Here is a 15,688-nt window from a genome sequence, read left to right as displayed (position 1 = left end):
CAGTTTGGTTTATGAATGAAGATAAGAGAGAACAGCAGATGAAAATATTAGAGCAACTGTGATGAGAACAGGCCGTTGTGCCTAACACACTTACTTGTGTGTGCTGTTCACCCGCATTATCTAAAATAATCGAAAAGTCCTGCTCTCCACCACACCACTTGGTAATGTAATCCAGAAGGAAGCTTATTAGACATGGAAGACAGACAATCGGTTAGGAGCCGGTGGGTTTAGGGACCCTGCTAATCTTTCGGAGAAACACTCGAGCAGGAATTTTCAAAGAGAAGGAGCCACACGGGGGCTTTAACGAACAATGAGGACGCTGCCTGAGGAGGCCACATAACATACGTTTTGTTGTATTTTATTTCTTCTGGAGAGCTTCCTCGTGTGACAATAAGTGACTAAAATGACACTGTAGCGCCTTTTAAGCAGTGGCGTCGCTAGGGGGGGCAAGGGGGGACATCTGTCCCCGGGCGCAGCATCAGGGGGCGCCAAATTGATGTTCCGAAATTTTAGAATGAAATTTTTTCCATTCTTAAATGCACTAAAAAGTAAATAAAAAAACATTTGCATAACCAGTCCATTACTCCATCAGTATGCCGATATCTTTTTCCTGTTTTTTGTCTCTTTCTGATTTCAAAGCACGTATTAGTTCTATATATCCAACAGACAATAATTTATCCCCTCCACTACTCTAACATGCTTGACTCCCACCCAGAAACATTTTTGACGTTATTAAGCAGGTCGCGCGACTGACATGAGGCATTAGTGTTTCATTGTCTAAGTTTCTGCAAACGACATTTCTGTGTGCCAAGTGACTTGTGTTTATGTGTTTGATAGAGAATTGATTGGGCTGTGGTGAAGTATTCTAGTAGATGGCTGCAAAAGTCTAGACGTTTCTCCATCATATTTTCATACGAATAAATTGTAAGTAATGCAGTTTTTATAAATATATAATTATTTTGCTTTATAATTTGCTATATACTTTCTTTAAAATCATTTTTAAATGCGGAAAGCAAATTTTTTCTTACAAAAACTAATGACGGATTTAGAATTTGAAGAACACGAGGCGCCGTTATCATAGTTTCTGAGACTTGTATGAAATTTTTTTTCTTAAAATGCTATTATTTTTAAATACATTTTTTTTTTATTTTCTTTCCCTTCCCCATTGCATTTTGGCAAACAGGAGGGGGCGCAAAATCTTCAGTTGTCCCCGGGCACTGAAAACCTTAGCTACGCCTCTGCCTTTAAGGTCATGAATAGGAGGATCATGCTATGAAAAAGTTTTCAGCTTTATTCAACATTTGGGTTTTAATTTAATTTTAACTTACAAATCTGCATTCTTTAGGAATATTTTATTTTTTCCATGCAAATAACACAATCTTTTTCTTTGTAGGGCTCTCAAGATTCAACAAAACCACAGATCAAGGTGAGTGTTTTTTAAATAATGTTTTTTTTATATTCTAAAGTAAGTGTACTGCCAGCGGGTGGCACGGTGGCGCAGTGGTAGCTGGTAGGAGACCTGGGTTCGCTTCCCGGGTCCTCCCTGCGTGGAGTTTGCATGTTCTCCCTGTGTCTGCGTGGGTTTCCTCCCACAGTCCAAAGACATGCAGGTTAGGTGCATTGGCGATCACAAATTGTCCCTGGTGTGTGCGTGTGCCCTGCGGTGGGCTGGCGCCCTGCCTTTTGTTTGTTCCTGCCTTTGCCCTGTGCTGTCTGGGATTGGCTCCAGCAGACCCTCGTCACCCTGTGTCAGGATATAGCGGGTTGGACAATGACTGACTGACTTTTGAGCTTGCTTAGTCAGAGTGCTGGCAGTACAGAGTAAGGACCGGGAGTCTCATTTAGGCAATTTGTGTTGATTTGCGCGTGAAAACTTTCACAGACTAAACAAAATGGCAAAAAAACAAAAGAAATTTGATTTTAGAAAATCTGGTGTACAGACATTTAACGCAATTTCCCTTTATAAGTCATAATCACCTTGTAAATGTGCATACGTGAAGACGCCTTAACCCCCGCCCAGTTGCCATGCTGAGCCAATCATATATGGACTATGGTAATAAGACTCTTAGATATTCAATCTCAAAGCTGCCCACCTTCATTGGCTGTTACAGCGGACTCCCACCAGGCACTGTCACCTGCGATTTTGGAATCCTATGGTGCGTAGCATTGTAGTGCCCCTCTCCTCTGTACCTTGGGGTCTGGGAAAGGCATAAGGTGCGAGCATCTGAGTGGGCAGCCATTGTCACCTAGCATATGGAATGACAGGATTGTTGTGACCACATGAAACACTGAGGGTTCTGCCAGTTACCTTATCATCAAGGCACCCAACATGTACAGCATCGTCAGCAAGTTGTCAGCCAAAGCTGCTTTGTTTCAAACTGTAAGTGAATTATGAGTTGACTCAGGCCACCAAGCCATGTTTGTCAGTCTCTTCTTAGTATTACAGATGACTTGTGTATTAGTGGAGCGTAACTGCTTAAGGTTAAGAAAAGCAGCCTCATTCTCAATGGGTATAGTCGTCAATTTTTCCAACATTAGGAAAACTGGACACGGCTGTAAATTGCCTTTTTATATCAGCATGTACAACCAAACCATACAGAAAACTGAATGCAATGCCTCGTCAGTCATTCCAGTACAGCAGGCATGATGGAGCTGAAACTTGGCCAAGATATTCCTGAGCTGTCGGCCAGTGCCCTCTGTATAGGCGTCTGTTGCCAGAAAGCCAACTATTGTTGGTGTATCCCGATTTTAGTCAGTCTGTCTGTTTAACGCCAGGGCCATCTTAGCACAAAGTTTCCTAGAGAACGGCTTTTGGTGGCCTCAATAGGCGCATAAGCCTGTCATCATCATGGGCACAAAGATCCTGCTGGTCCCTAAAAGCTCCTTCGCTGCGTATGTGACCATTTGCATAGCCTTGAAGCAGTGCCAAATGAGTCAAGTTGTGTGAAACCATTAGCTTATAAATAGGCTATAGGGCATGAGATTTAGAGCTTTCTGGGCACAGGGCGTGAATCACGTCTGTGTGTTTATTGCGGTTTGGATTCTAAATCTGAGAAGTGACAACAGGTAGTCGATAGAAACTGAAGAAAAAAAACAAAAAGGATATTCAGTGTAAATACGCAGCATTGACTGTACTAGCCAAGCCTATACATCATATTCATAACTTTTGAGGTTTATAATATTAATTCACATCATAATAATGGCTCAGTGATATGAATTCTGGTACACGAGTTATAATTTATAGAGTTAAGCTGCGTTTCCCTACTTGATTATTACAATTGTGGTAAAACAGAATGTGTGTTACCGGGTGTGACGAGGATGGATTGGATTAGAAATGAGGACATTAGAGGGTCAGCTCAGGTGGGACGGTTGGGAGACAAAATCAGAGAGGCGAGATGGTGTTGGTTTGGACATGTGCAGAGGAGAGATGCTGGGTATATCAGGAGAAGGATGATAAGGATAGAAGAAAAGAGGAAGGCCTAAGAGACGGTTTATGGATGTGGTGAGAGAGGACATGCAGGTGATGGGTGTGACAGAACAAGACGACAAGGGCAGAAAGATCTGGAAGAGGATGATCCACTGTGGTGACGCCTAACTGGATCACCTGAAAGAAGAAGACGACCACCACAGAATGTGTGTTAGGTGCTAAATCAAAATCGGGTCATTCAGCAAGATGTGGATTGCAGTTACGGAGAATAACATCTAATTAAAAATCCACAACTCCTGCAAAGGCTGCTGCCTCCTTGATCAGTTGTGTTTTTGTTTTGCAGGCTTTGCTGGAGCGGTTTACAGAAGAGGCAAGTATTTTTCATTTTTTTTTTTGTAGCTCAGTTCACTCCAAGATACAAGTATAAGATCTGTGGTGGGGAAAAAAAGAGAGAGATGGTCCTTTCGAATGGATGAGAGTGGGGCTTTGCTTTATGGCTTAGCATTTGATATGACAGCTCAGCAGGAAACTTTAGCACTGACTGCAGGAGTGACGTTTAACCAGCCATGTTGGGTCCTGAGGCTGAGATAAACCATAAACGGAGAGTGCAAAGGCTCTGATCATTTAGTCTGAACGAGGGAGCTGGGATATCAAAGTGTAGTGCAGTTCAGAGAAGTCCTCAGAATTGCTTTCTTGTCAAAATAAAATATTTGGAAAAGATGCATAGCAGTGAGGAAGAAAGAAGGAATAAAACTGTCTTGTGCACTTGTTTGTAGATATAGTATGTGTGTGTGCTATAAGCACAGATAGTGAGGCTTTGACCAGAGTGAAGGCAGACACAAAGGTACAACCTGATAGGGCAACTAAAAGTGAGAAAACCACAACTTGGCAAATGGAAGGCACCCTCACCGGCACAGCTGGGCTGGGATCTCCAGGGGCAGAATACGACGTGAGCATGAGTGGATTTCCAGACAGATGAATTTTCCAAAGCCATTAATATATTCCAAAAAAAAGATACTGAACAGTCTCCTGATTAAAAGAAGGTAGCTTGGGGACTGAAAGCATAACAGAAATACCTTATTTCCTTTGGTCAGAGGGCAAGAAGCTCAAGAGAAATAAGGTGGTCAGACCCTGCATAAAGGCAAAAAAAAGGGGAAAAAGTAAAGGATGCCAGCACCACTCCTCAAGGCTGGCAGGTGCTAGGAAAAAATATGGTACCCAAGAGGGAGCAGGAAGCTCAGATTTGGTCTTGGAGCAGCCAGGAATGTACTCCAAGTGTGGACTGAATAGTGGTCTCTATGAAGTAACTGGGTGAGATTATTGGGACAGTTAGATAAACACACGAGCTTGACGAACTGAATGTTCTCCTCTCGTTTGTCAAATTTACAAATTCATCAAAGGACCACTAGGTGCCACTGTGAGCTAGTGGCCCGGTAGTTTGGCACAACATCTCAGACCCCGGAAGTAAACCCAGGATTGAGTTTAAAGGGCGTTTTCTTGCTTGTGAAATTTGGAGTCTTAAGCAGGAGGTTTAACTGAATCTTTTTTAAAGATCTAGCCGAGAATGTGCAGAAGAATATTTAAAAACCCAAGAATTTACTAGGGACAGTTTTGCTCAGATGGCCTTCCCTATCAATTGTGGAATCTCACTAGAAAGGTGTGACACCCGAGTGCATTTCTCACTGCTGACATTTGGGAGCTCATCCAAGATTAGCTGAAGTAGGGTGGGGTGGGTTGTGTAGCAAAGCTGAAATGGAGAGAGCCCCCTGTGAACAGCAGACGCCTTTGCAGTCAGAAGCCCGATTGGTCACTTGAGTTCTCCTTGAGCTCCACCAGCTAAGAGGGTCGTACTGTGAACTCTGAGTCCAGCATGTCCGAGTGAGGATAGGCAACAATTTGGTCAGTGAATTTCTGACCGGTGCCAACATCATTATAGGGCAAATCAATATTAAAACCTTATTCGTGCTCAGAACAGAATTTCTAGGATATGCCCCTGGTGGCAATCCTTCAGTTACTGGTGCTTTACTAAGACTTGATTAACTACCATCTTCTCACTGGCTCTCTGTTTTAGCAGACTGCCCTTTTTTAATGTGGGTGGTGACATCATTTATGTCCTATAATTCTGTGTTGGCTGATGTGACTTAATACATGTGATATGCTGGGCTGGTAACATCACTTCAAGATGGGCCCATCGAATCAGCAAGCTGATTAAAAAGGGCCAACTTTGTTATAGAAGAAGAGAATGAAAACAAAACCAAGTGCCATTATGAACAATGCTGCACATCAAATCTCTGACACACCAGTGCTGGGTACTTTTAGTCAACAAATTATTCAACAGAAGCATGACGGGAAGAGCCAAAGGGGCTTCTTTATACCATTGGCAATATGGCTGCGTGAAGTCTCACTGGGACTGCGCTCCTATCATTAGCCCAGTCAGAAATGTTCCTTTCTGCTTTTCTGTGTAATTTTCATGTACGTTTGAGGATGGTGCTTGTTTTTATAATACAGTGGTACCTCGGTATACGTCCTTAATCCATTCCAGATCCTTTAAATTATACCAAACAGGACGTATACCAAAGGAATTTTTCCCATAAAAAATAAAGGGAAAATGATGAATCCGTTCCCATTAAAAAAATCGTATATTGTTATTGGCATATTATACATTGATGGGGTTATATAAAATAATTTTAATACTGCTTAATACTAAAATACATAAATACAAAAGCAATTAGATGAAATAAATGAAAATGTAACCTCAGTTTACTTTTTAATAACGTCTTTGTTTTTTAAAATCGTAGATACCGTCGTTCTCGGCATACGGTATGCAGCAGCCAAGTCCCGGATACGCATGCCACCCTCATACTTTTCAACAATCAATTCAAATTTACTCAAAAAAACACAAAATCATGTGAAAATTCACAGAGTTATAGCGCGGGTTGTTCACTGGATGCTAGCAAATGGCGTACTGACACTTGTGGGCAGTCGTGGCTTTGTCTCAAGAGGTAAACAAGGGTAGCGCCTGGTGTTCTAGCATGCAAGACGTATTCAAAACAAAGGTCGTATACCAAGCAAAATTTTTCAAGTCCAAACAGGACGTATACCAAGTTGGACTTATTCCAAAGCGGACGTATACCGAGGTACCACTGTATTTCTTAACTTTGGTAAACTAAGTTTCCCCATTGGGGCAAAAAAGTGGAATCTATATGTCAAATCTGTGGTATATAGGGCTTTATCTATCTACAGATCTGTCTAGTCTGTGGTCTATAGTGTGTTATCTATCTGTATCCTGCCTACTATACTATCTATCTGTATCATGCCTACTATACTATACTATACTATCTATCTAGACTGTGGTGTATTCTGCGTTTCACATCTATCTTTCTATCTATCATATAGTGTCTTTCAGATCTATGTATGTATCTAGTCAGTGATACTTAAAAAAGCCCTATATATTATTAATTAGATACATACATAGATCTGAAAGACACTATATGATGGTTAAATAGATAAGACGTGAAATGCAGAATACACCACAGTCTAGATAGATAAATTTTAGTATAGTAGGCAGGACAGATAGATGGTGCTTTATCAATCTGTCCTCCCTACTATACAAAAGTCTCTCTCTCTCTATCTTGCCTACTATACTACAATCTATTTATCTAGACTGTGGTGTATACTGCATTCCTCATCTATCTATCTAACTGTCTATGAAAGCCATCAGAATGTCTGCTGTATGTTTAAGAACGCTGGGTCTTAACTATCCATCTTCTGCTACCCATCAGCCTGCAGCAGCCTCCCTGGCCTTCCACGATTGATCACAGTTTGGGGTCCCCTGTCTCCAAGCATCTTGTTACACAGAGTGCTGTGACCTCCTCCTTTTGGTGACTTGTCACTGCTCACTTTACCCTCTTCCAGCCTTTTCTCTGCCATGTGCCTCACTGGGCATCCTTCGTCACTGTGTAAAGAATATTAGAACTCAAATGAATAACATGTTTGTCCATTTTTCCAACCATGCAGGTCTTTGTAAAGATGCAGTGGAACAAAAAGGCAAGTTCTTTCTTCATTATATTTAATACTTTTAATCTCCAGGGACTGTGCCAGCATTGTAACGTCGTACAGTTCAGTGAGTTCTTGGTCAGTTTGAATGCTTTAGAGTCAGAGAGTGGGAACTGTCATGGTTTGGTAGGGGTCTTGCTCATAAGTTTTTATTATTTTGTTCATTTGTTTCTTTTATTGGTGTTGTGAAATGCCCTTTGCTAATCTTTTCCATTAGTTTAATTCCTTTGCCTTCAGATTTCCTTAATTGTATAATTTTCATCTTTTGAATTTAGTTGGTCGTGTAGTAATTGTGAAGTTTGCAGTTTGAATCCTAGTTTTTAAAATTTTCTGCTCATTAAATGTTATTTTATTTGTGTGCCCAGGTTTTTTGACTGTTTGCCTTCCCCCTACGGTAATAATCAAACAGTCTGATGCTGCATTCACATTCTATGTGGAAAAATAAAAAATGTCAGCTTCCCAGTGGGGAATTTTCATATAAATGTTCTTCTAAGTGAAAGCTAACAGTGGGAGTCTTCAGGGGCAACTTTTTATTTCCAAATTTGTCACATTGTGTTATATAACAATGACGTCTGATCTTATTTTCTTATATAAAATACAAAAAATGCTTAGGCTGAAATGGCATTATGTGGTTGCTTTGCATCTGCTTATTACATTTCATCTTCTTTTTATCTTCACAAAAAATGCATTTAATTTTTTTGGTGTCAATTGACCAGTAAATCACCAGTGACCTTGCATTTCTCCCAAACTTCTGACCAGAAATGCAAGGGAGCAGAACAAGATGGAAAGGTTTAACATCTCAAATTGTAACTATAAGCACATCAGTGCAGCATAAGGAGGGACCTGATCATCTGTCCACGTGCCGGGGCAGCATTTGTGACTGCGAAAATGAAAGTACAGTATAGTACAGTATACTCATACTGTCCCTGTGTGCGTACAGGAGCTAAAGCATCACTTCAGTGCTTTTTTAGCATAAAGAGGTGCTAATGTGAGTCATCAGTTGGATATTCCATGATGACTTACAGTAAAATGTAATTTTAGCATGGGCTTTATTAAAAAATTAATGAAATGGGTAAAAATCTGCTTTTATAAAAGTTCAAGAGCACATTCTGCTTTCTAACTAACGATGCAAACTGAAAATCGTACTGACTTTTGGAACAAATCTTGGGCTGCCTGGTACTATATATTGGTGAGAGACAAAGTGTGTGTGGTGTGTGTGTGTGTGTGTGTGTGTATATATATTTTATATAAAAAAGTCTGTCTGTCTTTCACAAGAGAACTACTTAACGGATTTATATTGTGTTTTTTTGTAGAATTTGTTTGAAAATTCCGGTTTATTCTGTGACTTTTGTCTCATTGGTTACAGTATCGATTTATTCGCAGGAATCCGAGAGGCAAGCTGCGGGCTGAAGGGAGGGGGAGGCAGGACCTCAGGAGTAGGGAGCCGGGCAGGGTCCTCCTCACCCACGCGCCAGCCACCGTTTGAGTCGCCCACGTGTTGGAGCGTACCTCGCCTCCGCTTACCTAGCGATACCAGTATGTTCAGCAGATATTACCATCTAGAGCAGGGGTGCCCAATGCGTCGATCGCGATCGACCAGTAGATTGCAAAGGTAGTGCAGGTAGATCGCGTTGCATTAAAAAAAAACTTTTTTTTAGACGTTAGTTTATCATATATCCTCCCTATGCCATTTGCCACTTGATTGACATACACAGGCCAGTCTGAGATCTCTCTTCTTCTCACACACTGGTCATCCCGCATGCACGATCAAACGCGCAAGCTACTGCAAAACTCCGGATGTGATCTAGTTAGCCTTCCAATTTATATCAACTAAAGAAGGGATTTAAAAAAAAAAGTTTGAGGAGAGTATGGGCTGGATGTGGAACTGGAAGAGGATTTTTTTTCTCACAATGTCACAATCGAAGTGCGTTTGTCTGACGTCCGAGGTTCGGTCCCCGATGAGGGGTGCAGTGCAGTGTGTACGCCTGATGAGCCCAAAATAGGGCGAAACACGTGTCACGTACTCTTTGCATTATTTGACAGTTAACTATGTAAACATTCTATGATCTGCTTCTCGCAAATGAGAGGGCACCCGTGGCACATGTCTGCCAACTTGCAGACCAACCACACACGTTACATGGTAGGTAACCACCCATACAATCAGATTGTGGTTCAGACTTCGAATGATATATATAATCATTTTTAATGTAGGTACTGTAGATCATTTCGACCTGGTCATTTTAAAAGTAGCTCGCAAGCCAAAAAAGTGTGGCCACCCCGATCTAGAGATTGTTAAAGAGTAACGTTTGACATTTTTGAGAGAGAGATCAGAGCTACGTGTGTTTTAGCGGGTACCTGCTGATTGCCAGAGATATCATGGCCACGTGCTCTTCTCCCCACGCAAGGGACACTGTCCCGTCAGGGCTGAACACGGTCACATACAGTGGCAACGGTTGACGTTGGAGCGTACCTACCTTCTGCTTGGCCAGAGATACCTTCCCAACTTTTTACATTTTTGGCAAAAAGATTGCAGCTATGTTCTCCCGCTTGATAGAAAAACCGAAAATATTGTATACCAAGAGGCCTTAAGATACAAAAGCTATCAATATAAATTTTTTTCAATACAAATACAATTTTTTTTTTCCAAATTTATTTTCAAAACGTTTGCCCTGTTTCACTACTATGCGGGCAGAGCCGCGGGGGACAGCTAGTTATTAATAAAACAGCTTGGACAGTACAATGAAGAATTGTTCATAAAATAGGGTAGATACTAGAGTAAAATGTTATTTCATTAGCAAGAAGGAAATAAGACTTACATTTCAATCTCAAAGAAAGTATCGCATTTTTATGCTAAAATAAAACTTTTAAAAGAATCTACATGGCAGAACGTCTCTTGTTAGAGACCGAGAAGCTTTCTGAACAAAATGTTGTAGGTGTCCAGCCTAGAATATCAAGGTTTAAGTAATAAAACTGGAATTGTACAATGTTTGGTTCATTCAGGTTAAGATTTCTTTCTTTCTTCTTTCTTTTCAGTTACCTAAATCGACAAACGAGCCTTGGAATCGTTCATATAGAAGTGATTCTGTTTCTGTTACAAATCCAGAGTTTGATGAAACAGGTTTGTTACTATCAACTGACTTTTATGTTAAATTGTCATGTTGTTCACGTTGTGGCAATTGCTGATACTTTTAGCACTCTAAATTGAGCCATCCACATGTTATTTAATTTTTTCACATTATTTTTTTGAAATCTATCACTCATTTTGTGTCCCTAGAATTCAGATTTAACATTATTTTTTAATTCAAAACTTACTTTTCCTTCTGTTCATTATTTTGTCTTCCCGTCGTTAAGGCAGCTCTCACGTTGTTAGGGGCGTGTCCTCAGAGGTTATGACCTGTGATTAACAGCACACACAACATGTTAAAAGGTCGTCCTGGGGGATCACTTCCATATCGGCGTTGACAAATTCAAACTCTCATCCTTTTTTCTAATCCTCATTACTAAGATCATCTTTTGGGGTTTTTAGCTCGTGTCTGAATCTTCTAACCTCAATTGTCGTCTCACGTTTTGTTTTTGGTATTTTAGAGTGGTTGACCTATTCTTCTTTTTCAAGCTTGCCTTGCCTCCCTGTTTCTCGTTAAAGTTCTTCTTGCTGCTTTGCCTGCATAGCACCCTGTAGAGGTAAATGAAACCCATACATCCAAAGAGGAAAAGGCCCAGATAACAGGAGGAAGATTGTGATGCCAGGGAAGAGGGTGTCACTATGTGGAGCAACCCTGACCCTGGAATTGTCTATGAGAAATCAACACCAAGATGGCGAATGAATGGCCATTCAACTTAAAAGAAGAAGACGACATTGCATTTATATAGAGCTTTTTTAAGATGCTCAAAGTGCTTTCCATAGAGAGGAGGGAGCCACTTGAACCACCACAAATGTGCAGCACGCAGCTGGGTGACGTGACAGAAGCCATTTTGGCAACAGTGAATGGGTGAGAGAAAGACAGCCAATTAGTGAGGGGATTATTAGGAGGCCAGAATGATGGGCAATTTAGCAAGGACATCGGGATAGACCCTGCTCTTTACGAAGGATGCCCAGGGGTCTTTTATGACCACAGAGAGTCAGGACCTTGATGTTACGTCTCATGCAAGGGACGGTGCCATTTTGTATAGCACAGTGTCCCCATCACTGCCCTTTCTACTCCTAGAATTTAAACCTGTTATTTACTCTTTGATTTAGACCTAAGTTTTGATTCTTCTTAATTATTTTCACTTTTTGACCGTCATATTGGCTGCCACTATTCTAACACACCATCGTTAACGAAGCACATTGTGTTGCTATGGGCTTAACTTTGGAGGTCACGACCTGTTGGGAATAACATGACAGGATAAAAAGATCATCTCAAGTTCTTTTCCTCACTGGGTTTTGTGGATACCTAAACCTTCTTTTTGTCTCATGTCGTTTTTTTTTTGTTTTTTTTTTTAAACTAAGATTTTTGTCTTTAATCTTTTTGGCACCGATTCCTGCCTGAAACTTTTGTCTCTCAATTCAGTTTGGTGCAAGTTTAGCTTGAGTTCTTGGGGACGAAACTTCTGTTTGATTTTTTTTTGGCTACACCTTTCTCCTGGTTGTCCTTTCTCATTGTGCTTGCCTGTCTATCATAATAGGTGGCAGTAGAGGGGGGTAAAGGAAGAAGGTGGTACAGTAGAGGACCCAGCAAAAAACAAAGTGTGAGGTGTGGGGGAAAAAATAAAATAAAGAAAATAGACAACAAATAGACTCCCGGTAGGTGAGGATTCCTGTACCTATCAATGCAGTAGACCCAATCTTAACAGATGTTTTAAATTCGAGTCATAACGGACTAATTGAACATCACCTGGGGATCGCTACAACACAAGAATGAATTGTGACATTTTTTTAGTGGTTCTTAATAAATCAAGACATACAATAAAGGTTTTTTTAGTGAAGGTAGTTATTGGAACAAGCCTAAAACAATAAACTGTTATCCTGCTGCTTTACTAATTATAAGGGACATTCAAAAAGTTTCCGCACTCTTTGTAACTCCTGACTTGTCTCGAAACACATGCACATTGTAATCTTTTTAGTTAGTCAATAAAAGGTGCCATTTGGCTTGACTTCTCACTACATTCATAATGGCTAACACGGTACAACACCCTAGTACTGCAGTTACAACACAGATATTCAAAAGGCCACTCTTGCTGTTGTTTAAAGGATGCAGTTATCGCGTCTCAACTAGTCAATAGCAGATACCGAAGCTGCATGCACCGCCGAACTTTAGGATAGGACAGACATTGACAACGTGATCCATGGTTTGCTGTTCTCCACAGGAACAGAGTTGATTGTCACGATACCCCCCATCTATGTAGGTTTGTAGCACATCTACCAATTCCTGTTCGGTAGCAGTTCAGCATGACCCACTCCTACCTGGGAAGGTCAAAACCTGGCATGCATTTGAGTAATTTGGATGAAATGTAACATTACAGAGGTCCTCCGGTAATGACTTTTTCCTCAACTCCTTGTGTAAAACTAATCCTGTTTGAATATGGCTTAAGACCTACTGTATACAACCATGATTATTTAAAAAGAAACAGCCAATATTCTGATATCCAAATTGATGTTTTTTTTGTATAGTAGGCAGGATAAGATAGACAGAGTTTAATTGTAGTGTAGTAGGCAGGATAAACTAGTAGATAGATAGACATACTTGATTTGTCCCCAAACGGAAATAAGAAGGTTGTAGAAGCGAGAGAGAGAGAAATATAACAAACAAAACATTTTTAATGGACAAATTCTATAAATAAATCTAGAAATCTCAAAACACCCAATGTTTGCTCTCCAGAATAATCATTTTTCTCTCATACGTTATCTGGACTGTGTCATGATGTAGGTTTTATATTTTTATAGTCTTTTCTTTAACCTCTACAAATAATGGAGATATCACTTTGGGCATTTAGAGTTCAAAGAATGGAATGTTCAGATTGTTTCTTTGATTTAGGCCATTTCTGAGGATGATATTTTTGAAATATGTCTTCTCGTGGGGTCACTGTCTAGTGTTTTCAATGATGGTTGCCAGGCCGTGGGTGGGCAGGACAAATGGCAATAAGGTCAGCATCGCTCACTTCCTACCTGTCCAAGTTTGAGGATAAATCAAAATGAAAAGAAAAATACACTGCGTTGTTATTTTTAAAGATATCTGTGTTTTGTGAATTCTGTTCTACTCTTTGAACTTGATTTATGTCTTGCATTTTGGCTTAGGCGACGTGAAATATTTTTGGTTATGACTCTCTCCCAACATTTCTCTATCTATATTTTTGTTTCACAGCCGGGCCTTTATCCATCTAATTTCTGTACTCCTAGTTACAGCCTTGGCTTGTTATTAATGTTATAATCCATCCTCTGATCCCATCTTACATTAAACTCCTGCTGCCCTGCACACTTAGTACATGCTGTTTTATTCCAAAATCTGAAACAACTCACAAAAGAGTAAAGGCACTGTTAAACTTCAGGATTTCTTAATTTAACAAATCCTCTTGAAAATACTTCTTATCCACAGAGTCCACTATGCTGAATGGTACTGTAACTAAAATTTGTTTTGTTTTTTTTTTTACATTTTAGATGATCAGCTGGGAGGTGCAGATATACAAAGCAACTCCGAGCTGAGGGTGGTCTTACTTGGACGATGTGGTGTTGGAAAGAGTGCCGCTGGAAACACCATTCTGGAAACTGACATATCTTACCCAGCACCCTTCTCCTTTTTCTACTCCCTCATTCGTAAGCAGGATCCGCCATTCCGATCTGAAATCAGCAGCCAGTCAATCACTCTGTGCTGCGAGAAAAAAAATGCAAAGATAAGAGGGCAGCGTGTCGTCGTTGTTGACACTCCTGGATTCTTTAATACTCGCCTCTCTCTCGAGGATGTCAAACAGCAGGTCAGAAGTAGCATTGAGCTGGTCTTCCCAGGGCCCCACGTTTTTCTGCTAGTAGTGCAGCTGGGGTGTTTAACCACCGAAGACAAAGAAACGGTAAAGATAATTGAAGACCTTTTTGGCAAGGAGATCCTGGGATATACCATAGTCATTTTTACTCATGGAGACCGTCTGAAGGGCAAAAAGATTGAAGACTTTCTTCAGGAGGCTGATGAAAATCTCTTGGAGCTACTTCAAAAGTGTGGCAACAGATATTTTGTGGTTAATGAAGCTGAAGCAAAAGGTGTTGGAGAGACCAAGAAGCTCTATGAAATAATCGATCAAATGGTGATTGAGAATGGTGGACCCTTCTACTTGAAGGATGACATTCAGGAGACCACCAATGACTTCAAAATAGGTACTGAAGATGCCTGGAAAAGGAACAGCAAGAGGGAACCTCCTAGTAAGTTCTGTTAAACAGATAGGAACATCTCCTAGTAACTACAACTTTCTGAACTTTGGCACCACTGCATGCTCACTTCACAGTAGAGTAGAAAAAGAGAAGATTAACAGTTATGATTGCATTTCTTTTGTAATTTTTTTCCCTAGTATTAAAGTTTTTTTCTCATGAACACTAATCGATGTCATCGTCAGCATTATGGCATAATCATCATTGCTCATGTTTGTGGATATGTTCAATAGCGTTTGATATGTTTATGATCAGGGTATTATCTAGGTGACTTAAGGCCATGTCACATTAGGTAACTTTTCCAGTGATTTTCGGGCATAGCTTTCATCTGCATAATTTTAGCAAGCCGAAGCCAGTCACCTAAGATGACGTACATTAGACTCCCTCCTATTTTGTCTTTAGTCGTAGGGGTGGACTCTGTGTGCATGAGAGCTGACAACCAATAAATGCTAATTTTTTAACACTAGAATCCCTGAAGCCTACGCAAACAGTCATAATCCCAGGCCACCTTAAATTCCTTCGCACCTCTCCTCATCAGTGTCTTTTGTTTTGCAAATTTGTCAGGCAGCACAAGCAGCAAGCAGCCTGCTATCCTATCCACCCACTAATGGAGCTGAAGTCAGTCGCAAAATTCTCAGAGCTCAAGTGTGTTTATCGAGGTGTGAGGTGCCTGGAGTTGTAGAGGTTAAATAATATATATCGTTATTTGGAATATGTGCATTTCATGTGTGTTCCGTGTCTACAACTATCTGGGTAAATGTAGGATGACAGGAAATGCGAGGCAAGAAATGCTGAACGCATAACTAAAACTT

General features: G+C 40.5%; 1 protein-coding gene across 1 annotated transcript in view; it reads left to right on the top strand.

Annotated features, from left to right (window-relative positions):
- LOC120536926 overlaps nt 1-15,688 on the top strand; it is a 35,461-nt gene that overhangs the window by 16,616 nt on the left and 3,157 nt on the right. Inside the window, exons 4-8 of the mRNA XM_039765505.1 lie at nt 1,394-1,426; nt 3,771-3,797; nt 7,445-7,474; nt 10,517-10,601; nt 14,118-14,870. Of these exons, the coding sequence (XP_039621439.1) occupies nt 1,394-1,426; nt 3,771-3,797; nt 7,445-7,474; nt 10,517-10,601; nt 14,118-14,870 (928 nt within the window). The remainder of the gene's footprint in view (nt 1-1,393; nt 1,427-3,770; nt 3,798-7,444; nt 7,475-10,516; nt 10,602-14,117; nt 14,871-15,688) is intronic.

Source organism: Polypterus senegalus, chromosome 10 (genome assembly GCF_016835505.1).
Source record: "Polypterus senegalus isolate Bchr_013 chromosome 10, ASM1683550v1, whole genome shotgun sequence".
In the NCBI taxonomy this organism is placed as follows: domain Eukaryota; kingdom Metazoa; phylum Chordata; class Cladistia; order Polypteriformes; family Polypteridae; genus Polypterus; species Polypterus senegalus.
This window is presented reverse-complemented; position numbering and strand designations above follow the sequence as displayed.